Here is a 22,782-nt window from a genome sequence, read left to right on the forward strand (position 1 = left end):
TTGTAATATAGATACTGAGAGGCCATCACGTTTGGTCCTTTATCTACTTTCACCACACATCTCCCATCCCAAACGATCCTCCAATCATCATTGACTTAGTTATCCCTTTTCTCTTTCAGCTGCCTTCTCCCCCAGCTCATGAGGCAGGCTTCCAGCTATGGAGCAATTTCCTGGCCTTGTATCTACTGTCCTTGGGTGTCAGTCCATATTATGTTATTTCATATTCCACAAATGAGTGTAGTCATTCTGTGTCTGTCCCTCTCTTTCTGACTCATTTCACTTAGCATGATACTCTCCATGTCCCTTCACTTGTAAGCAACTTTCATGACTTCATCTTTCCTAACAGCTGCGTAGTATTCCATTGTGTAGATGTACCAAAGTTTCTTTAACCAGTTATCTGTTCTCGGGCACTCGGGTTGTTTCCAGATTCTAGCCATTGTGAACAGTGCTGCAATGAACATACAGGTGTAGATGTCATTTCTACTGTGCTTTTTTGCACCTTCAGGATATATTTCCAGAAGTGGTAATGTGGGGTTATATGGAAGCTCAGTTCCTAGGGTTTTTTTGTTTGTTTGTTTGTTTTTTTAGGAAAGCCCATATTGTTTTCTAAAAAAGCTGAGCCAGGCAGGAGCTGCCCCCTGCTTGGTGCCAGGACTGGACTTCACACCCTGCCCCGCCCCAGCAAGAGAAGCGGGACAGAAGCCACTGAGGAAACCAAAATTCCAAAGCGCAGAGGCTTTGAGGCTACAGTCTTTGACAATTAGCCGATAAAATTAGGAAACAAATCCTCGTAGGTCCCTCTTTAAAATAGCCTGGAGGTGCAGAAGTTCCTGGCGTCGTAGTGGCAGGCCGGCTGCCTCTGCCCATGCCAGGAGGCCCTGCTTGGCAGGACCCCGCGGGACTCAGCAGCTCGTGCCCAGCCAGGGGAGCGAGAGGCAAGCTTTTCGGCAGGGGCGTTTGTAGCTTTCTATTCAGCTCCTTGGTCTTTTGTTTTTAAGGGGGAGGGGCGTTGTATGCTTATTTGTTTTTCTTATTTGGGGGCTAAAGCCAGCAGTGCTCAGGCTTTACCCTGCCTCTGTGCTCAGGGATCAGGTCTGGCCCCGCTCGGTGGGGGCCCTCCGCAGTACTGGGGCTCAAACCAGGGTCGTTCATGTGTGAGGCAAGTGCCCTTCTCCCTGCATTGTCTCTCGGGTCCCTCCCAGCAGCCCTTCACCCCTGCGAATAAACGCTGAAATCAAGGCCGCTTCGAGATCATGCCCGGAAGACGGGGAGCCACTGCTGCTTCCTCGAGAACTTCCGCTGGCCAGTTCCTCACAACGAAACTGAAACTTGGCTCTGGTTTATCCTCACTTCCCTTACCTGTGGGTTTCAGCAACATTCTGCAACGACAGAACAGGTTCTGTAATGGATAATCCAGGGAAAGGCTTTGTGGTAAGACAGTTCTAGTGGGTTGGAACCCCAGCTCAGGCACGGTTTAGGGTTGGGGATGTGGATGAGTTAGTTCGTGTCTGTATTCCTCAGCCTCTGTTTCATCATTTATTCAGTGTATCTATAGATAATCTCAATTTTGGAAGGCTGCTGTTACCATTTAATGAGCGGAGACATGCAATGCCAGGTCATGAGCATGCAAGTGAGTGATCCTTCCTCATTTTATAACCTGGCGCCCCTCAGCCTCTCAGATAGCAGCTGGTACGGGCTTCTGGTCCTCTCTGCGGGGAAAGAAGATATGTTGAACTGAACTCTGTTGTTTATTTTCTCTTTTGCTCATAGTGTATTTTTGTGCCTGAGGGAAGTAGTAAAACCTTGACGCTTGTCACAGCTTAATTAACTTACTGGGAGTTGGAACAGCCATGAGGTTCCATATTGTGTCCTACTTAGAGTTGAAGTGTATTAGCTATAATTAGTGATACTGCGTGTAAAAAGCCACCAACTGGCCTTTCTGTTCCCCCACAGGAAACCACGGGTTCCTGCCAACTCCTATCAAATTAGTTGGCATCTGGCAAGCCTTTTTATAGCCACAGTATAACTCAAAAATTCATAATAAAGAATTGATAAGGTATTTTAGTTGCTTTTGAGATGATTTCTTTGAATAGGTCTCCACAATGCAGCTGTACGACTTAAATATATTTGCAAATACCCACAAGGAAGGAAAACATTGTAGTAAGTGGGGGAAACAAACTTATCTCCTTTTTTGGACTCATTTAGCACAATTATTCATTGCATTGTTTCCTATTGCAAGTCACAACAGCAGTCATCAACTTAGTGGGTTAAGGCAGCACAAGCTTAGGGCCTTGGCGAGCTAACACAGTGGGTAAGGTACTTTCCTTGCACAGGGCCAACCACGGTCTCTTCCCTGGTTTCCCATATGGTCCTTGAACCCCACCAGGAGTGACCACTCAGTCGAGCCCAGAGGAAGCCCTGAGCACTGCACATGATTACCCCATTCCAAAAATCCCACTGTGGGGCTGGAGCGATAGCACAGCGGGTAGGGCGTTTGCCTTGCACGCAGCCGACCTGGATTCAATTCTCAGCATCCCATATGGTCCCCCAGCACCACCGGGAGTAATTCCTGAGTGCAGGTCAGGAGTAATCCCTGTGCACTGCTGGGTGTGACCCAAAAAGGAAAAAAATCCCACTGTTTGTTCCCTTTTGGTCCTGAAATCCAGTCAGTCAGACATTGATCTCCCAGAGCTGTGCCTCTCCTCAGGTGCCCGCAGCCCTTAGCTGGTGGGACTTCCCTCAGGAGTCCTGTGCAGAAGAGCAGGCGTCTGCAGATCTCTCAGACTCCTCTGCTGCCCACCTGTTCCTGAGAACCTGTAGGATTATGTCTGAATCTGTTGAGACCATGCAGGCTCACCTCTCCGTCTCTGGTGAGCTGCTTAGAACATAGTGACAAGTTCGAAGGATTAGACTGCAAACATACTGTGGGTAGGGAGGATATTCTTACTGCCACATTCACTGAAATCCCTGTATTTGAGTGGGTTTCCATGATAGCTGGTAGTTATCCCCTGAAGGAATAAGACAACAGCCAGAATACTGAAGACGTATTATTCCAGTCATTCAGACTGCGTGTTGAAAAGCAAGGTACAGGTGATTGGCTTTTTTTCCAGCGAGTCCTAGTTTATTTTTGTGTCTGCTTTACTCCTTAAACCAATCATTTGCCATGGACACATGTTTTTGGTATGTCTAGATATACACGCTCAAATAGGTATTTTTCTGGAATTTTAGGTTATTATACCAGATAATAAAGTATGCTTTTGGTTTTTGTCTACTAATATGTTTCTAGATCTGTATTTTGATTGATTTTGGGAAATCTTAATTTACCTATAAAGGTTTTAATGAAAAGAGAGATTGGCAGTTTTTACTTTGAAAAGACATTCATTTTGTTTTTGAGGTGTGTGTGTGTGTGTGTGTGTGTGTGTGTCTTGCTGAAGATAGAACCCAGGACCTCACTAGATGCAAGGCAACTGCTCTATCACTGAACCACAGCTCTGGCCCCAGGATCGCAGTTTATAAAAGTCATACCCTGGTTGGGGCTGGAATGATAGCACAGCAGGTGGGGCATTTACCTTGCACGCGTCGGACCCGGATTCAAGTCCCTGCATCCCATATGGTCCCCTGAGCACTGCCAGGAGTAATTCCTAAGTACAGAGCCAGAAGTAACCCCTGAGCACCGCCAAGTGTGACCCAGAAAGCCAAAAAACAAACAAACAAAAGTCCAACTCTGGTCTTGTCCGCAGCAGGCTGATTGGGTTGGCAATTGGTAACCCTCACCCTGTTCCTCAGAAATTTGGCAGATGGATGATCACCTGGATCTGCTTCACCTTTGAGCTTCCCTTTAGAGTGGTTGCAGCCCAGGCAAACATTGTCTGCACAGTTGGGGCCTCCCAGCACTCAGAAGTGAGCAGATCACCTGGGGAAGGGTGGTTGGGAAGGCTGCTTCAGGTATGCAGAGAGGGCCTCTGGATGTGAGAGGTAGAGGGATGTCTGAGATGGGGAGATCAGGGCACTCCTGAACCCAGGACTCCAGAGTTACAGACAGCAGTGACAATTGAAGTCCAGCCATACCCGAAGCTCAGCTAGACTTCGACTTCGACTCCTGAATGATCTCACTTGTGATCGGGGCCAAATGGTTCAGCTCGGTCTCTGAGAGCGTCTTGGAAATAGCTGTGACCATCTTGGGTGTTGTAGGAATACCAGCCACCATGAGGAAAGTATAACTCAGCGGTAACTTAGAAAGATGAAGTGGCAGGATTGGTTTTGGACAGAAAGGAGGGCCCTAGGATAGGACCGATGCTATTTTAGGAGCCAGTGAAACTCTCGAGCCAGAAGGTTTTTATAGCTGTTCTCATCCTTTTTTTCCTTTTTTGAATCTTCTCCCACCTATGACTCAAACAAGCAACTTAGCTTGTTAGAGGCTCTGAGAGTTGTTTTTTTCAACTCAGTCTGGATTACAGTTCTTGCTAAAAGCTGTCCTAGAATGGTCACATGGCATACATAACGAACTATGTAATGTCAGATTTATGCTCTTCTTTCAGTTGACTAAATCATTGTGATCATTTAACTCATGGTAGTTTAGACAAATTTAGATTTTTCTTCATCTGCCTAACCTGAAATGTCAAATGAGAATTTTTCTTTGAATTTGGGCCTCCACAGTTCTGTCTTAAGGCAAATCAGGACATGATCTTTCTTGGATTTTGCGTTTCAGGAGTCAGGGAGTTACAATGTACCTTTTCAGATTTCCTTCCCTTGGGAATCTTCCATATTAGAAATGCAAGTTTTTTCCCTATGTTTAATTATATTGTGTGAGACTAGTCTCTGTTCTATGCGCCTTAACAAAATACTCTTACTTGTAAATAGCGTGTACTTTTGTTGGGTTCCTTAGAGAATATTTTGCTGTCAGACCTACAGGTACAGGCTGATCTCTGGCTACATGCTGTCTTTTCCTTTAGAGTAGGCCTCTGCTAGCCTTGCTGTTGGTAGATAGAAGCAAGATTCGAAGTTTACAGGAATGCTGATAGGTGTACCCTTTACCTGACATGGGAATGACCTAACGGAGAAGACTACTAGGAATCAGCATCTGTTCACTTTCAATTTCACGTCTTTACTTCTAGTCGGAGAGATCATCTTTGCAAGGCTGGCCCCTTTTCAGCCACTGAACACTGCTGGCACTTTACTTTTCATCTTGTTTGCATTGCAGTGCTGGGAGTTTGAGTTCCAGTTTCATGAAGCCAAAGCATACACCTTACCATTGCTTCACATCCTTGGCCCTACATTTTATTTTAAATCCTCTGACTTGATCATTGTTCTCCACGCCTTGCCCAGTATCTGTGTTCTTTGCTTTCCCGGGCTTCCCCAGCCAGAGTGATCACTACCTGACTCTCCTCTCCCTCTAGCTCCTACCCTGTTTCTGGGTAGAAGTACCTTTGGTTTCCTCTCTTTCTGCCAGCTCCCTGTTGCCTGCCCTCTCTCTCTCTCTCACCTACAGGCCACTTGGCTGGTGGCAATTCAGCACCACCTTCTCTTGTCTTTGTTGAGTTTTTGTGGTGGTGTCCTCATCCGGAGCCCTGGAGGACAGCACCCCTGTAGTGTATAGCAGGGGCCCCTGTGGGCTGTCTATGGCCACAGCTTGGTACTTAATTTTTTTTTTTTGACAAACCAGCGATGCACAGGGGTTACTTCTGACTTTGCACTCAGGAATTACTCCTGGCAGTGCTCAGGGGACCATATGGGATGCGGCGAATCAAATCTGGGTCGGCCGCATGCAAAGCAAATGCCCTCCCCACTGTACTGTCGCTCCAGCCCCAACGACTTGGTACTTGAAACAAGCTGAACTGGCTGGCAGTTGCCAACTGAGGAAGGCTATGCTTCTAGTTTGGTCTCTTGGCAGGCCAAAGTTGACAAGGAGCTGCACGTGGTTGGTTAATCTGAACTGCTATTGTCTGACATGAGAACATCGGAGTGAGGTTTATTGATTGGTGGACGCTTTGGGAATCGGATAGGGTAGGAGGGTCCTTTTTTAAATTCTTATGTTGATATGAAGCTAACATAAGTCAGTTAGGCTTAAACTCTGTTACTCTGGTCAAAGAACATCTAGTGTTTCTTAGTCTGATAGAAAACATATTTTCACTGTCCTGGAATCTTCCACTCCCTAGACTGGAATAAAAAAAAAAAAGCAAGATACAAGGCACACATTACATTTCCTTTAACCAATGCTTGAAGCTGAGCACAAGAGTACAGATTTGGAAACCGGTAGATTTGCGCTAAGTACTGTGATGTTTAGCAAGTCCTTGACGATCTGATCCTGTGTTGCCTTGAAGCGTTCACTTTCCCGGAAAGGTGTGTGTGCTTCAGATGTTTGGAGCTGATATGTAGTCCCTTTTTGAGCCTCTAGGTTTCACTTTCCTGAAATGAACACGTGCGTCTCGGTCGTAGTTCACAGTTCTCTGATCCATCCTGAGACTTCCTCTGGCAGCTCAGTTCCCTCTTACTTGGCTTTTCTGCCCAAGATCTGTCAGAATAACTTGGTCGTCTATTTAAAAGATACCAAGGTCGGGTCCCACTCCTGGAGAGTCTTATGATTGATTTGTGGTTGAACCCGGGCTCTGGTATGTTTAAACCTCTAACATTCAGTGTTTGTTGGAGTATAACCTGCCCAGCCAAAACTCCTTCCTTGCCTGCCCTGTCAGGGCAACTGTCAAGCAGAAAACCAATCAATTGACCGGACTAGTGTTAAGAGATGGATTAATCCTGTTAAAGAGACTCTTGAAATTCATGTAAATTAAGAAACAAGCCTGATCGATAAATGAAGTTTCTCTGACTCCCATTTTTAGCATCACATTTGTTATTTAAAAGAAAAGCAACACCAGCTGCCCTTATGATTTTCAAAAGTCGAATCTGACAGAAATACCGTGTGGGGGGTGGGGAGAGAAACAGAGACAGAGAGAATAGAGAGGGAAAGAGGGAGGGAGGGGAGAAAGAGAGAGAGAGAGAGAGAGAGAGAGAGAGAGAGAGAGAGAGAGAGATGCAGGGTATGGACTCGAGACTTTCGTGGTGTGAAGGTGTCACCTGGTGATGCTCAGGGGATACTCGAAGCTCTGTGCTAGGGAGGGATGGTCCTGGCAGTGCTGGGTAGTGGGGGTCGTGGTTGTGGGCAGATCAACTGATGTTGACCACATGCAAGGCAAGCAGTTGGCCTATTGACCCCAACTCCATTAAAAGTAAACAACAAAATAGTCTACAGTTTGAAATGAGGCTGTGTAAACTCTTGCCCTCTTAGTCATTGCATACATTATGCATAACACTTCCTCCTCCTGGTCTCCAGAGTTGGGGGTTAATTCAGAAAAGTGGAGAGTTTTTTTTTTAGTGTCGATAGAAACTGTCATATTACTTAGAACTGGGTGTATGCGCCTATAACATCTAGGATCGGTCCCTCTGTGCCCCTAAAGGAACCCTGTGAAAGAGTGGGTGTGCCGCTGGCACAGGGGAAGAGTGCTGCCGTTGTCTTACCATCAAACTAGTTTTTGAAATTTTGAGGAAACTTCTAGAGAATCGAGGAACTGAGTATCAATAGACTTTTAATATCCATGTTTCACCTAAGAAATACTGATCCATTTTCAGCCTATTCCTTCCAGTTCATTCAAATCTACTTTTGCCAGTTTATACTTTTGCTAAAAGCTGTCTTACCTTTAAAGTTAGCTAACCACATAGCATGCTAGTTACATCTTATTTTAATAAACATTATTAGAACAGGAGTATATTATGGCTTGTTCCTGTTGTTTTAAATGTATGCTATACATGGTAAGTATATGATAACATGTATCTGCTATTACAGTGCTTTATTTAGAAAAATGACGTGGCCCTAAAAATCTTCTGACAACTTATCTTTACCTCTCCCTTGCCCCTGGCAGCCACTGATTTAATTATTTATTTTGCTCTCTGTAATTCACCTCTTCCAGAATGTCATGTGGTGTATATGGCATCATTAAAGAGTCATCCATGGCCCTGATCGCCAGACTCTGTACCGGAGGGCTGTTACCAGGGCCATTGACTGACTAGGTCACCTCCTGAGTGCAAGGAGGGCGAGTGGGAATTTAGGGCCTGAGCAGGAGAAGTGGCAAACGATGGGAAGTTATTGAAGGGGAATATCAGAGATGATGAGTGTACCAGGTATAGAGATTCTGCCTAAACTACCCTAAAAGATTTTTTAAAATATAAACCGCATGAGAAGACAGCACCTGGGAGAAGGTAGAGGACTCTGACAAAAACAGGATAGCAGGATTCTTGCTGAACAGGGGAGTGTCTGGGAAACAGGGCTCTCTGAGAGCCGCTTGGGTGAAGGTTTTGGAGGCAGCTAGTGAACCTGAGTCAGGAGCAGGTTTTCTGTAAGAAGCAAACCACAACCGTTTCCAAAATGGCTCATTTCGATGTCAAGTTTCTCCGTGTTCCTGCATGGCTTCGTAGCACATTTATTTATATTGCCGAGTAATATTTCATTATCTAGATGTACTAGCATGTATCTAGTACACACACCAACTGATGGACATTTTGGGTGCCTTTGGGTTTGGGCTGTTAAACATCATGTGCAAGTTTTTGTGAGTTTTAGTAAATGTGTGGTTTACAGGAGGGTTGTGAGGTTGTACCCAGTGTTTCTCTGTGTGCTTCACTTTTCCCCTAACCTTAATCTCTTCCACAACTGGATTACTAAGGTTAAAATATTGCTGGTAGAGTTCAACCAGTGCCTTGTATATCCTTGATGTTAATCAGAAGGGTATTGGGTGAATATCCTTTCCCATTCCATAGACTGTCTTTGTATTTTGGTCACTGTTTCTTTTGAGGTGCAGAAGCTTCTTAGTTTAAGATAGTCCCATTTGTTTATCTCTGTTTCCACTTGCTTGGTCATTGGCGTTTGAAGATACCTTTAGCGTCAATGTCGTTGAGGGTTTTGCCGACATTTTCTTCAATGTACCTTAGGTATTCTGGTCTGATGTTGAGGTCTTTAATCCATTTTGATCTGACTTTTGTGTATGGTGTTAGGTAGAGGTCTGAGCCCTCTTTTTAAATTCTTTTTGCAAGTAGCTGTCCAGTCTTGCTAGCACCATTTGTTAAAAGAGGCTTTCCTTGATGAGCACTCCGGGGTGTGGCCCTAAAACCAAGATATAAAAATTAATGGATTAATGAATGAATGGTTGCTGAAAAGCCCCCAAGAAGGTCTTTTGGGCTCTTGCTCAGTTCAGACCTGAACTTTCTGGTCTGATAAACAGAGCTAGGGAACATGTGAGGAAACTTCTGGTCTGTGGAATGGGACTAGGATCAGACAAGGAAGGAAATACAATCGCGTTTTCAAATGGGGGAGGCCTGGAATCCTCACCTGAGGGGAAACTACTACCTGAGCTCTGATGGCGTTTGCTAGTCCTGCTGGGGAACTGGAGTTTGAGGGTGAGATTCTTCTCTGACAGAGACCTTGAGCTGGAGTTTGGGGGTGAGGTTCTTCTCTGACAGAGACCTTGAGCTGGAGTTTGGGTTTGGGGATCCTTGAGGTGCTTGCTTCAACATCCAGTCTCATGCATCATTAAAGTGAAGCTATAGGCTGTGTGCACTGTGTTCCCTTTTCCTTTAAATGTACCTTTCTAGTCTAGCACCCCTGGAGGAGAGGAGGTCATAGAGCAGACATTTGAACCTAAAAAAGAACTCCCCTCTTCCCCAACTTTATTTTATTAAAGCACTGTGATGTACAAAGTTGTTCATAGTTGGGTTTAAACATACAGTGTACACACACACACACACACACACACACACACACACACACACGTGCATGACCTTTCTCTGTTCTTTGGTTGGTTGGTTGTTTTTATCACCTTGTTTTGACCTTAAAAAGACCTGAAAGGTGTGGTCAGGCATGGGAGTGGGTGTCTCAGGGCAGCTTTGAATGGGCCTGTATAACCTCGGACCTACCCATCATCTCTGCTACCAGCACACAGAGATTAATGGCAGTTTCTTAGTGCTAAGCGTGATTTGCATCAGACCAGTGTTTCCTCTCCTCTCCTTTTCTGTTTCAGGATCCAAACCAAGGTGCTGCTTTGCATGGGTATCATATTTATCTTCATTTAAATTGGTAGGAACACTTGGATGTATTGGGTCATTGTATGTTCACAGAATCTGGCCTATCCTGAGGAAAATGGATGCAGATATGTCAGCTACAAGGAACTTCATCAAATGAATATAATCTTAATACTGTTCTAAAGAGTTTTCTGAAGGATTTTCTTCTTGGCAGGACATGCAGAACTCCCAGTGTGCAAAGTTAAGATCTGTGTTTTTATATTGCTATTTCTAAACAGAATATGAGGTTTTGTTGAAAGAAGGTCATCTTGAGGTTGAACATCTCAAGACCTGGGAGAAAACCATTTGCCGAGTTGTATTAAAAGCTGCCAGCATGCCAGTGGATGCAAAAGCTGCCGCGCCCGCTTCTCTAATAAGCATTTCCCCAATTGTCTCACTGGCAGAAGGACTCCATGAAAGATGACAGAGGAAGTGATTGTTATAGCCAAGTGGGACTACACAGCCCAGCAAGAGCAGGAGCTGGACATCAAGAAGAACGAGCGACTGTGGCTGCTGGATGACTCCAAGACATGGTGGCGTGTGAGGAATGCGGCCAACAGGACAGGCTACGTGCCATCCAACTACGTGGAGAGGAAGAACAGCCTCAAGAAGGGCTCCCTAGTCAAGAACCTGAAGGACACCTTGGGTGAGTGCCCCGGGGCCCTGCCCCCACTTCAGCTCAGTACCCGCCCCTTCAGGGAGCTCAGAAACCTTGTGTTCTTGATGCGTAAAGAACCCTCTAAACTTTTCTGTTTATGGAGTTGTGGGGTTCTTTGTTTTTGTTTTTGTTTAAGATCTATGTTAACATTGACTTCTATTGGGTTGTCTTCTTTTTTGTTTATCTCTAAATACTAAGACCGAGATGGAAAAAATACCATAATTATCACTTCCTAGCTATTTTGGAGTCTGTGGTCTTGGGTATGTTGATGCTTCCCAGAACTTTGGATCCTGTTACACTTTTCTTTCTCCCAGCATCAATGTTCTAGAATTTTCCTGAGACAATCAACACTTTCAGAAATGACAGCTGTGCTGCCTTTGTTGTTCCATAAAGTCTTTCCTCATAGATCCTAGACGAGGTAGCAAAGTATATGATGAATCTCGGTGACTTTTTTTTTTCCCATTTTCCCCTCTCTCTTCATTTCAGAGCCATGTCAGGACAGTGTTAACTGTGCATGAGCCCTGACACATGAAGGGCTACCAGGGTCACTGATGGTGGAACAGTTGACCTCTGCCTGGCCAGCCCATTCTCACTTCCTTCCCACCTGCCTCTCTCTCTCCCCTGTGTCTGGTCATGGGCAAGGCCACTTGGACCAGTGTGAAGTTAATGATGCCCAAGCTTGCCCTCGTATCTGCAATCAGACTTACCTGGAGCAGTTACTGCTTAAGATTATCTGAGGGAAATAATTTCGGGAGAGTAACTGAACTGAGCTGACAATCACAAAATGTTGCCTCCTAGGAAGAGAAAATGGGTTGAACCTGACACTACTGGTTCTATAGGAATGTGCTGTTGAAGGCCTTCGAAGGTGAGAGCCTGGGCCTTGATTGCAGAGGCCCCAGATCAGTCTTTGGTCCCCCTGAGCATTGTTGGGGTAACCCTCTGGCTGACCTCCAGAAGTGCCTCTCCAAAGCACCAAACTGTCTGCACACATTGCCCGGGAGCCCCTGGCATCCTGAGCACTGTGTGGGGGAAATCACCCCCTCTAAACATTGTTTTTACAACAGTAAATCAGTTTTTCCACTTTGTTATTATTGTTTTTTTTTTCTTTTTCTGTTCTAACATGGTCGGATTGAGGGGCCAGAGGTGGGGTGAGGGCGGCAGTCAGTAGGGCAGGACGGAGAGAAAGATGGAAAAATTAAAGAGAAAATGAAAGATGTGGTGAACATTGTCTGCGCAATCTTGAGAAGTCAGTAGGCTCTCTGTTCAAACCGTCAGTTGTTGAGTTGCAATTTTATCTTATAAATTGGGTTTTTCTATGTTTGAGGGAAAGAAATGAGACCGGGGGGGGGGGGGTTGGAGTGATAGTACAGTGGGTAAGGCATTTGCTTTACACATGGAGAACCCTGGTTTGATCCCTGGCATCCCATATGGTCCCCTGAGCCTGCCAGAGTGATCTGAATGTAGAGCCCTGAGCGCCACTGGGTATGCCCCCCTCCAAAAAGGGAAAAAGAAATGAGACCCAGCTCTGTGCTTGAGCCATACCAGGTCACCAAGCGTTATGGACTCAGAGCTGAACGTAGGGATCCCATACTTGCCCCTCCTAAACTGGCGTTCCTTCTCGTTATCACCAGACCTGTCTCTTGAAAGAAATGTGGCTCTCCTGTTCTTACTATTCTTGATTAACTGTGGCAAGGAAATCAACAGATTAAAAAAAAAACTTTCAAGAACGCACCAGGCTTCATTGTATTTTTGAATTTTCTATTTTAGTCTGTTGCCTACAAAAGTACATTAAAAAAAAATTAAATGACATGAGATAGTTGCAGAGTTGTCTGTGATTGGGTTTCAGTCATACAATGTTCTATCATCTGTCCCTCTGCCAATGTCTCCAGTTTCCTTCCCACCCCTCCCCCAGCCTATCTCTATGGAAGCACTTTTCTCTTTCTCTTTCTCTCTCCCTGTCTCTATCTCTATCTCTGTCTCCATCTCTGTCTCTCTGTCTCTTTGTTCTTTTGGCATAGGTTGGGCATTTGCCTTGCATGTGGGCAACCATGGGGTTTGGGGTTTGCAATACAGATACTGAGAGGTTATGTTTGTTAACCTCTTTCTCCTGGGGGTTCTCCTGCCCCAGAGCAGAGCTGAGAGAAAGGTGCCCCGCTCTGCCTCTCACCCCTCTGCACCATCGGGCACTCAGGGATGGCCCTGGGAAGGTGAGCGTGTGTAATGCAGTCCAGAAAATACAAACGAAATTGGGATTTGAGCAGCCAGTTCTCTGAGTAATCGTTAAATTCTGCTTTGGGGGTTTGTGATACAGATACTGAGAGGTTATCGTGTATATTCCTATTCCCAGCACACAGTTCTTATCCAGCGTGATCACTTCCACCCTCTTTGTCATAGTGGTCCCTTCTCCATCCCAACTGCCTTCTCCCCCAGCACTCGAGGCAGGCTTCCAACTGTGAACCAGTCCCCCTGGCCCTGGTTTCTACTGTCCTTGGCTATTAGGCTCATGTACAGAAGTACCATTAGAAGAAAGATTTTAAACATTAATGGGCCTGCTGTTTCCTTTACTTATTATTATTATTATTAATAATAATAATAATAACTGGCTGTCCGCCCTTGCCAGTGCTCAAAGCCTGCCCTCTACGACAGAGCTGCATTCCAGTGGGTTAGGAATATCTCCGCATCTCCAAGGAGACTGTGCACAGCCAGCGTTGAAACTGTTGACCATGTCTCCCGCCTGTTGTTTGGATCCGCACGACCACATCCGGGCATCTGTGTCCTCTCAGAAGCCAAGGTGGCTCCACAGCAGCCCCTCCTCATGCTGGGGACAGGGCTGCCACCCACCCTGACAGATGGCCGCCATCTTCCCTGGAACACATTTACATCTCATCAGCCCATTCCATTTTTGGAGAACACAGATTGTTAGAAAGCTCTGCCTTAAATAGAATCGAAGTTTGCATTTCTCTCACTTTCTCCTGGGGGCTCTCTTGGCCCAGGAGCGAGCGGAGCTGAGAGAACGCTCCTCTCGGGCCTCTCAGCCCGCTGCACCATTGGGCACATAGGCATGGCCTTGGGAACGTGGGCGTGTGTTGTGCATTCCAGAAAATACACACAAAATTGGGTTTTGAATGACCAGATTTCCGAGTAACAGTTTAATGTTCTAACCTGTGTTTTCTCCACCTTTGGCTGACTATGACTCACTTCCTACTTTGTTTGCTTCCTCTCCCCCTCCCTGTTTACTGTCTCCCGCCACCCCTATCTATCGGTTCTCAGGTCAGGTTCTATAGTTTCATGCTGTGAACCTGTTGGAATATTCTGGGGGCTCTTAAGGGGCCCTGTGACCCTCAGTTGGGAGAGAATTGTCTAAAGGATCTTGGGGATCAGTGTTCCATCAGCAGGGAGAAATGCCCACTGTGTCACCGGATTCAGTTTGTTCGTCATACACGCCTGCAGCTTTGCTTCTCTCTGAAGAGGTGATCTCATATGAGATAGATACTGCCCGCTCAAGCACAGAGAAGGGGTTGCACCCTGTCAGGAGACCATCCCTCCGCAGCCACCCTGGGCAAGGTTCTTGCCAAGAAGGAAAATGAGAGAATTTTCTTCAGCCTCTCCTGGTCTCCCACAAGTCCACATTTCATTACAGACATTGGGGCTAAGGTGTCCATGGCTTCCTGTTTACATGGTCATCACCAGTGGGGAGCCCCAAATGATTTTAGAGCCCCCCTGCATCCAGCAGAGATCATCTCTACCCCAGGAAGGAAAGCAGCCCCTAAACCACCACCCAGCCCGACTTAGAATAGCCACCCACAGACTCAGCCCAGGAGGTGATTTTCCCTGCAGTGCAAATCCGCCTCTTTCCCAAATGCCTGGAAAAATTTCCCTGGTGAAGTGAAATAGCACTGGACTCCCCGACGGGGATCATGTTTGGAATGTGTATGTGCAAATCCAACTGCAGATAACTCACTTTGTAGAGTTCTATCCTGTTTTCTGAGGCACATCTGCTATGGTGAAGTTGAATCACATGCAAAATGTTGTTAGAGTAATTTCTAGAGTGCACACCTCTTGTTAAAGATGTGCTTGGAAAGAACTGACCCTCTTTTCCTTTAATAATTTGTAATTGAATAAAACAATATGACTGTTATTTGCACATGTGCAAAACATTTATGTCTGAACTCTTCCTTTCATATCCTTAACTTATGCCCATTTAGAGTCAAAGAGATTTTCTACCTGACAGCAGAGAGTGGTTGAGAGTGTTTTTCTCCCAGAAGAGACGGGGGCTGTTTCAAGGTGCTCCCAGGCTCCAGGCTGCCTCTGACATTGCTATTTGACTTGAGTAATCAGGCAGTTTAGGTACCCAGTCTTCTCAGGTAAAGAAACTACTCCCAAAGAATTTTGCAAAGGTTTTCCTATAAACTGCCAAAGACATTTCTGGTATCATTACAGGATAACAGAATCCTTTGGAGCCCAGTGGCTGATTCTTTTCTCGGAGCTTTTGGCACAGACGTGGCTCCTGGGGAGGATTACTCCAGGGCTACAGTGTCCATAGCTAAGCAGCCCCACCAAGGCATTCGGAGCCAGAGTTGACCTGGACCAGTAGCAGGTTTCCCAGTGTGACCATACTGGAGACAAATCAGAGACCTTCGTTACCAGCCCCCTCCCCCCTTCCAATGTGAGCTGTTACCTCGCTTGTGTATACTAATTTGAGCTGAGTTGTTGTATGGACAAGTGCTGGTTCCCTTGGAAGAAACCCGCTCAGTTCTCTCAGGACTGACTTAGGAGTGGCTGAGCTTCTTCCCTGAAAACTCGGTGCTTGTCACAGGTACAGGGCAGAGACCGACAGTTCAGCTCAAATTTAGAGTATGATTATGCAGGAGAATGGCCTTTTTTGTGGAAGTCTCAAGTATTAGGGTGATGGGATCTTCTGTTGGCAGCTTTTTCTCAGAGAACTCAAGGGAAATAATGTTTTTTTCTTTCTCTTATCTGTGCATTAAAACGAACAGGCAGAGTGGTTTGGAGATGGGCCCAAGCCATAAAATTGGCTGATGGCAGAGTCCTAACTCTTCCTCCTAACTCCCCTACATCTATGGCTTCTATGATAGAGCAGCGCCTTGAAGTGGGGGTAGAACTTTGAGCTATCACAGCATCACTGTGAATCTGCTGCCTTTCCCCTAAGACATGGAGAACAGCACCAGGGGGATGTGTCTATAACCGATTCTTCTTCAGGGTGGGTTCCCCAGCAGTTGATTCAGACTCTACGCTTGACTAGCAAGCCCACTCCCTGCAACCAGAGAGCAAGGAGGCAAGTCCTCCTTCCTACTGAGTTGCCCAGACTGGGCTGAGCCTCAGTGATTGTCAGGGAGAGGGAGAAGGTGGGCAGAAATTATCTCCTGGGCCTATCGTGTCCACAGTTGTGTGCCTTAGGGGAGGATCTTTTTTGCTTGGGCAATACAAGACTCAGATTCCTGTGAGTATAGCTGTCATCAGAAGTTCCAACTCCCAACTGGTGGCTTGTTCCAAAGGGCTGTAGATTTTGACTGATTTTTCTGTGATTGTTTGAGATGTCCTTTCCTTGTCCCTTGGAAATTCTCCCTATGTCACTTGCTGCTGAGTGACCTCGTAATAAAATGACTGAAGGCTTTGAGATCAGAGATCAGGGTACAGGGCTTGCCACGTGCTAGTGGGTGGCTTTTATGGAGGGATCAGTGTGGAGCAGGCTGTGCTCAGCTTAGAAGTGACATCAGTGGGAGAGTATTCTGTCTGGTGGCAGGCAAAGAAAGGTTAGGGTTGAACCTATGAGTTCTGACACTTGGACCAGGGAAATTGCCAGTAACACAGACAGGCAGTTCTCGTTTGAATTGTGGCTCTGTCCCACCTGACCTGTGTCATTGAAGGTGCAAGCTTGGTCATTGTCCCCCACCTACCAGGATTAAACTCTCCTTCCTGACAATTAGGAGGGGGACATTGGTGTTGTAGACCCCCCTTTTTTTTTTAAAATGTAGGAATACTGCTATTTGTTCAGCCACTGATTAAGCTGACTGAAATAGGCACAAACTCCACATTGCTATTTTTTTTATTTTTAAATTTTATTTTCATAAACTTGTTCATGATAATTGTTTACACTCAACATTTCAATGCCAGTACCACCACCGTTACACCACTATTATTTCAAATTTTTCTGCCATCACCCAAGCTTGCCTCATAGGCAGATGCTAAATTATTTTGTATTGAATAGTATGAGAAGTCCTGAAATTCTAGAATTTTTTAAACATTTGTGGTCCAGAGACATCTCTGTAGGGTGCTGCTCTCTTCCGAGATGCATTTGTGAGTTTCTGAATCATGGCTATTAATGCACTTAAATGGTGCCCAGAGGCAGTTCTTGGGCATGACTGCCAGGGAACCGGAAGGGCGGGGAAATGGGGAGAGATCATTCATCCCCGACTCCATGAAGCCTGGAGTTTTCAGTCATTAGTCCCGCTCAGTTAGGCTTTTCAGTAGATTCATTCTCATGCGTGGGGGTCTCAGGACGAGCCTGTTAAGGTCTGCCATGAGCATGGCGGCGATTGGGTTCTGGAGGTTTGCGGCAGTCCAGGTTCATTTTGGGCAGGCGGAGGGACACACCTGCCCTCTTCCAGGTAACCCAGTGAAGTCAGCCTGGTGCGGGGTGAGAGATCTCTCTGGAGCATGCTGCTCTCTGCTGAGGTTCATTTGCCAGTCTCTGAATCCTGATCGTTAATGCACTTACATGGCCTGTTTTGATCTCTTTCAAAATCTATTTATGGGTGTCTGAAGCACGGCTGATACATGAACTTGTATAGCTGAACCAGAGGTGGTTTGTGGGCATGACTTTTGGCTTAACTTTTGGCTGATTAATTTCTCAGAAAACTTGGTCCCAAGTTGTTGGGGTTCGGCCAGAGGCACAGCAGCAATTTGGGGGTATTGAGAAGCCTAAAGGCCCAGTCTGGCTGCTGATGCACTCACCTGGAGGTACAGGTTGACCTGCTGGGCCTCACTGTATCCCTGCCCCTTGCTTACTAAACTGGGTCATGGCCCACAGGAGCTACCAAAAAAAAAAATGTGTTTTTGGTATAGACTTTTTTATGATTTGTGATTTGTAAATACCTGTTTTATATGCCTGCTACCCTGTGCTTGCATCAACATTTCCCAGATGAAATGGGACTAGTGGGTGGAGAAGTTCAGGGCCCTGCCTCTCCCTTGGGGCAGGGCTTGTCACATGCTAATAGGTGGCTTTGGGGGAGCTTTTGGCCCTTTGGGAACCTCACCAGCACCATCTATGTGATGGGAAGAGGGATAATTTTCTCCTGCAGCTTTTGAAAGTTGAGTGAAGCTACTCAGGTGAAAGGTGCTTAGAATCAGATGGGGTCTTGTGCAGGAAGGAAATTCTAAGGCCCAGTACAACCAAGTCTGTCAGCAGGAGGCTGGAACTAGCCTTCAGAATGGCCTGGGTGTGTGTGCGGGGTGAGGTGTTGGGGGGGACTTGAGTCCTGACCTCAGAAGTGGAAACAGAGGGCAGCAGGGGGAAGGGGCTCCTGAAGAGAAATGCCCACATGCGGTGTGAAACAGCTAGAACAAGGTGTCCGCTAGTAGGCCTTTGAACCTGCATGGAAGGAAGAGCATCAGAACAGCCAAGACCCCTGATGCGAGGCCCTGTTTGCAGCTGAGTGAGGGTGGGGGCTTCTTCAGCAGGGCTCTTTGGAGATGAACCGCAACTGTGAGAGACACGATCCAGAGCTCTGGGGTTTGAGCCCTGCGTAAAGCATTTGCTCTGGGGCGTGCTTCCAGGCTTGTCTCTTCAAGCCTTGAGGCCTTGTGCCGTCTTGAGAGCTGGTTCTGGGCCTTCTCCACTCTCAAAAGCCACCCTGTCCCCTGTGGGTCCCCAGCAGGTCCTGTGTTTCCTGCTGGGGGCTGGGGCTCCCCACCAGGCCAGCGACTCTTGTGCTTCCGCTGCTCTCACACATACCCTGCAGCCAGCAAGCGGGCAGTCCTGGAGACAGTCCAGTTAGGAGCCCCAGACTGGGGCTGGAGAGTGTAGTGGGTAAGGCATCCCATATGGCCCTCAGAGCACCACCAGAAATAATTCCTGAGCACAGAGCCAGGAGTAAACTCTGAGTATCACTGGGTGTGACAAAACAAAACACAAAAAGAACCCCAGAATTTTGTTGGTAAACGAATGGCAGAGATTGTTTCCCTTTGAGCACCTCATTTGTATCAGATGCTCTTCCTGGGGCCTGCTTGTATTTTTATTTAATCTTGTGATAATCTTAGGAAGAATGAGTGATATCTTTCTTTTTTACTGTGAAGAAAACGAGACTTGGAAGTTGAGTGATGTGTTCAAGAACATATTGAGTGATTGGTCTGGACTTACTTCTTTGGTTTGGGGGCCAGACTTGATAGTGCTTGGTGGTCACTCCTGGAGCCCCCCCCACCAACTTCTCTGTGGGTACTGGGAACCTGAGTGAGCTCCATGAAGTTCAAGCAGCTTCCCTACTGTGCATTTGATTGGTCTGGAAGTTAAGCCCAGTCTGCCCCGACTTCTGTTGCTGTTAGTATTGGGGGTTCAGCACTAACCCCCTCTGAATTGGGGGCTCAGATAGCAGGAGGGGCATTGATAACTGGTAAACTCTGTATCACTGACAGTGAGCCCAGCCCCCCACAAAGCGCTCTTGCCCCTGAAATGCTGGTGTCCATGACTTAGGAGCTTTTTCTCCCCCAGCGCTGAAGGATGAACTTAGAAGTGCCAAGTCCGTTGTGTGGAGGTGAGCCAGCGCCACCCGTTACAGTGACCCAGAAGTGGAGTGTTGTGGGTAGACATCCCTTCTGGGCATCGGTTTTCTTTCTTGTGGCTGTGCGGTCAGCAGCAGACGAACTGTGCCACTGCCTCAGGCCCCGCAGTTCAACCATCAAGGCCAGTCACTTTCCTGGTGACAGCCGTGTCTGTGCGGGCGCTCTCAGAAGTGTACTCGCAGGCAGGTCTCTGGCTTATAACATTGTATACTTCAGACAGGCCCCATCACCATATCTGACTCTTCATCTGTGATCAGCTTGTCCAGAAATAGTCGTTTAAAAAACAAAAATCTTTATTGTGGTACTAGGATTTACAATACTGATAGTTCTACTTTGATGTCTGCGTTATTCCAGTGCTTCACCAGAGAGCCCAGCCGCCTCCAGTGTCCCAAGGGCCACTCCCATGAAAGCTCAGTTCTATAGATAAGATCTCCTGTTCCAGTGATATTGGCCCATTGTTGTTCTTGTACTATATTTTGTTACATCTTAACATATGACAGAAGGCTGTTTGCTTGCTCTTTATTGTGGAGATGGTGACACCTCTACATGTGTAGATGAATAAAACTAAGTAAGCTCCTGAAATTCCACAGAGTTGAAAATCAACAAGTTAATTTTTATCAAGAGCTATTATCTTTCTCTTGCATAGGTATACATTTAAAAGCAGCAGTATGAATAATTCCATGCTAATGCATTTTAAATGTACAACAGTTAGAATGAGGAAAGGAGAGTTAAGAAAATTTTAAGGGAAAATTCCAATAGACCTATAAAAATAGATTTTATCCTGAACAGGGAATATTGGCTATATGTCACAGATATAGATAATGCTTAAGTATCTGCATTAATAAGTAAAAGATTATAATAAAATTCTGTATACATATAAGATAATCACCTAAATGATCAATATAAGTGAAACATTAATTCAGCACTGAAAAAGTATAAAACCCTTACAAGCTAGGAGTAAACAGACTTTAAAAAAAAATTAATTGAATCACTATGGATACAGTTACAGATTTGCAAACTTTCTTGTTTACGTTTCAGTCATACACTGATCGAGCACCCATCCCTCCACCAGTCAGTGCCCATTCTCCACCACCAGTGTTCCCAGTATCCCTCCTGCCACCCCCACCACATCCCTTACTCTCCCCCACCCCCACCTCTGTGGCAGGCACGTTCCCTCTTACTCTCTCTCTTCTTTGGGGGATATTATGCAGCCATCATGTTTGGTCCATATTCTACTTTCAACACGCATCTCCCATCCTGAGTGAGCCCTCCAATCCTCATTTATTTAGTAGTCCCTTCTCCGTCCCAGCTGCCTTTTCCCCTAGCAGATGAGGCCAGCTTCCAAGCCATGGAGCTATCCTCCTGGCCCTTATCTCTACTGTTTTTAGGTGTTAGTCTCCTCTTATGTTACTTTATAGTCCACAAATGAGTGCTGCCATTCTATGTCTGTCCCTCTCTTTCTGACTCATTTCACTTACATGATACTTTCCATGTCCATCCATGTGTATGCAAATTTCATCATTTCATATTTTCTAACAGAAACAGACCTATCTTAATCTAGTAGCTGGCAACCAGAGCACCATAAGTGGATGTCATACTCAATGGCAAAATACAAAGAAGTTTATCTTTTTTTTAAAGAAGCTTTGTTAATGCTTCTTGCAAAGCTGAGTCCAAGGATACAGATTCCCTAAGATGCTCTTTAGTGCAGCTTAGGGAATCTGTTTTTCCAGCATGCACATGCACGACTGAACAGCATTCTTAGTTGGTATCACGGGCTGGTTAGTCCAGGAACTCTCTAGCTCTTTCCTCCAAGTAGCTAATCCCAGCCCACACTGGAAAGAAATGTCTCCAACTGGGTTCTGTTTGGTCTCCCACTTATTGACCCATGGCTGGTCAGGCTGCTCTCTGTGTCTTGTTTGTTTTGTAAACCATGTGGAAGGAAGCTGATTGCTCATGGTGCATTTGTGTTTCTGAGTTGGATGTCCAGGCAGAATAGGAAAATTACTGTACTATTTTATCTATCACTTTTAACAGGCTTCCTAAATGAAGGTACTCTCTAACAACCAGCTCTTCCAAGAACCACAAAGTCAAGACATTTCCTTATGGAAAGTTTGTAGGTAACACATAAAAAGAAGACTAAGATATCTTGGTTTGATGATGAATGTTCATGGTAATCCAGCAAATTGCCATATATTTGTTATATTAAACTGGGATTCTGTGGGTTCTCAGAATTTCATGTTTCTCCTTACTCACTTTTGCCATCCCTGTTGTGTAATCTATTATGCATGAGTACGGATTGAATAGAATACATCACAGTTCAGAACTCCTTGGAAATCTGCTTGTAAGATTGTTCACAGTAGAAATGACCTTCAAATATATTGCTCACACATTATGGAAATAGTTACTCTAATTGTGGAACCAGTTACCCAAATAAATTTGGATTTGTTTTTGTATATCATAACCATCCAAGTATTTAGAATCAGAAATGTAAAGCAACTCACAACAGATGAGTAGGAGGCTAATTAGAGAACAGAATGGAAACAGATTGTTAAGGAGAATGCTAATGGGGTAACAGCCAGGAGAACCTCTTGGAGTGAGATGGGGCCGCCCGAGGTGTGCTACTGTATGTGGGTCCATGGGACCCAGATGGCTCTTGGCCCAGATCACTTGGGGGCTTGTTCTGTCCTTAGAGGGAGCAAAACACCAGATAAGGTATCTCCCAGTAGCTGGTGTCTCAGTTGTTTCCTGTGACAACTGTTGTCTTCTGCTCTGACATTGGAGGGTGTGTCCCTTCCTGACCAAGCAGGAACTGGGTGGCTCCTGCCGCAAAGAAGACCAAGTCTCCCTGCCTCGTTTGTCACTATGAGCCCCAGATGGCATTGTGCACCTTCCTGACTGACCCATATGCCCTCCTCTGTGCACGGGGTCTGATGGTGGGTGGGGTGCACCAGCCTGTGATTCCATTCCAGATGTTATTGGTGTAGAAGTAGGTACCAGGATCAGCTCCTCCAAGCGCAGTGGCATTTTCTTCAGGACTCAGTTTTCCCCTCTACCGCCAGTAGCTTTCTGCCCTGGATCCGGCCTCTGTCCTCTGCCAGAAAGGTGAGCAGTTCAGTCTTAGCAAAGAGCCCAGTGGCTGCCTTCATGTGGACCAAATAATTTCCTCAGTTACTGGTCCCTTATAACAAGTCCCACCAGTGGTGTCCTTTTGTGACAGATGAAGAAGC

The 22,782-nt window shown here is 46.0% G+C and overlaps 1 protein-coding gene across 1 annotated transcript in view; it reads left to right on the plus strand.

Moving 5' to 3' along the window:
• NCK2 (NCK adaptor protein 2) overlaps positions 1-22,782 on the plus strand; it is a 138,806-nt gene that overhangs the window by 84,261 nt on the left and 31,763 nt on the right. Inside the window, exon 4 of the mRNA XM_055121777.1 lies at positions 10,503-10,744. Coding sequence (XP_054977752.1) covers positions 10,519-10,744 — 226 coding nt within the window. The 5' untranslated portion in view covers positions 10,503-10,518. The remainder of the gene's footprint in view (positions 1-10,502; positions 10,745-22,782) is intronic.

This window comes from Sorex araneus, chromosome X (genome assembly GCF_027595985.1).
Source record: "Sorex araneus isolate mSorAra2 chromosome X, mSorAra2.pri, whole genome shotgun sequence".
Lineage (NCBI taxonomy): Eukaryota > Metazoa > Chordata > Mammalia > Eulipotyphla > Soricidae > Sorex > Sorex araneus.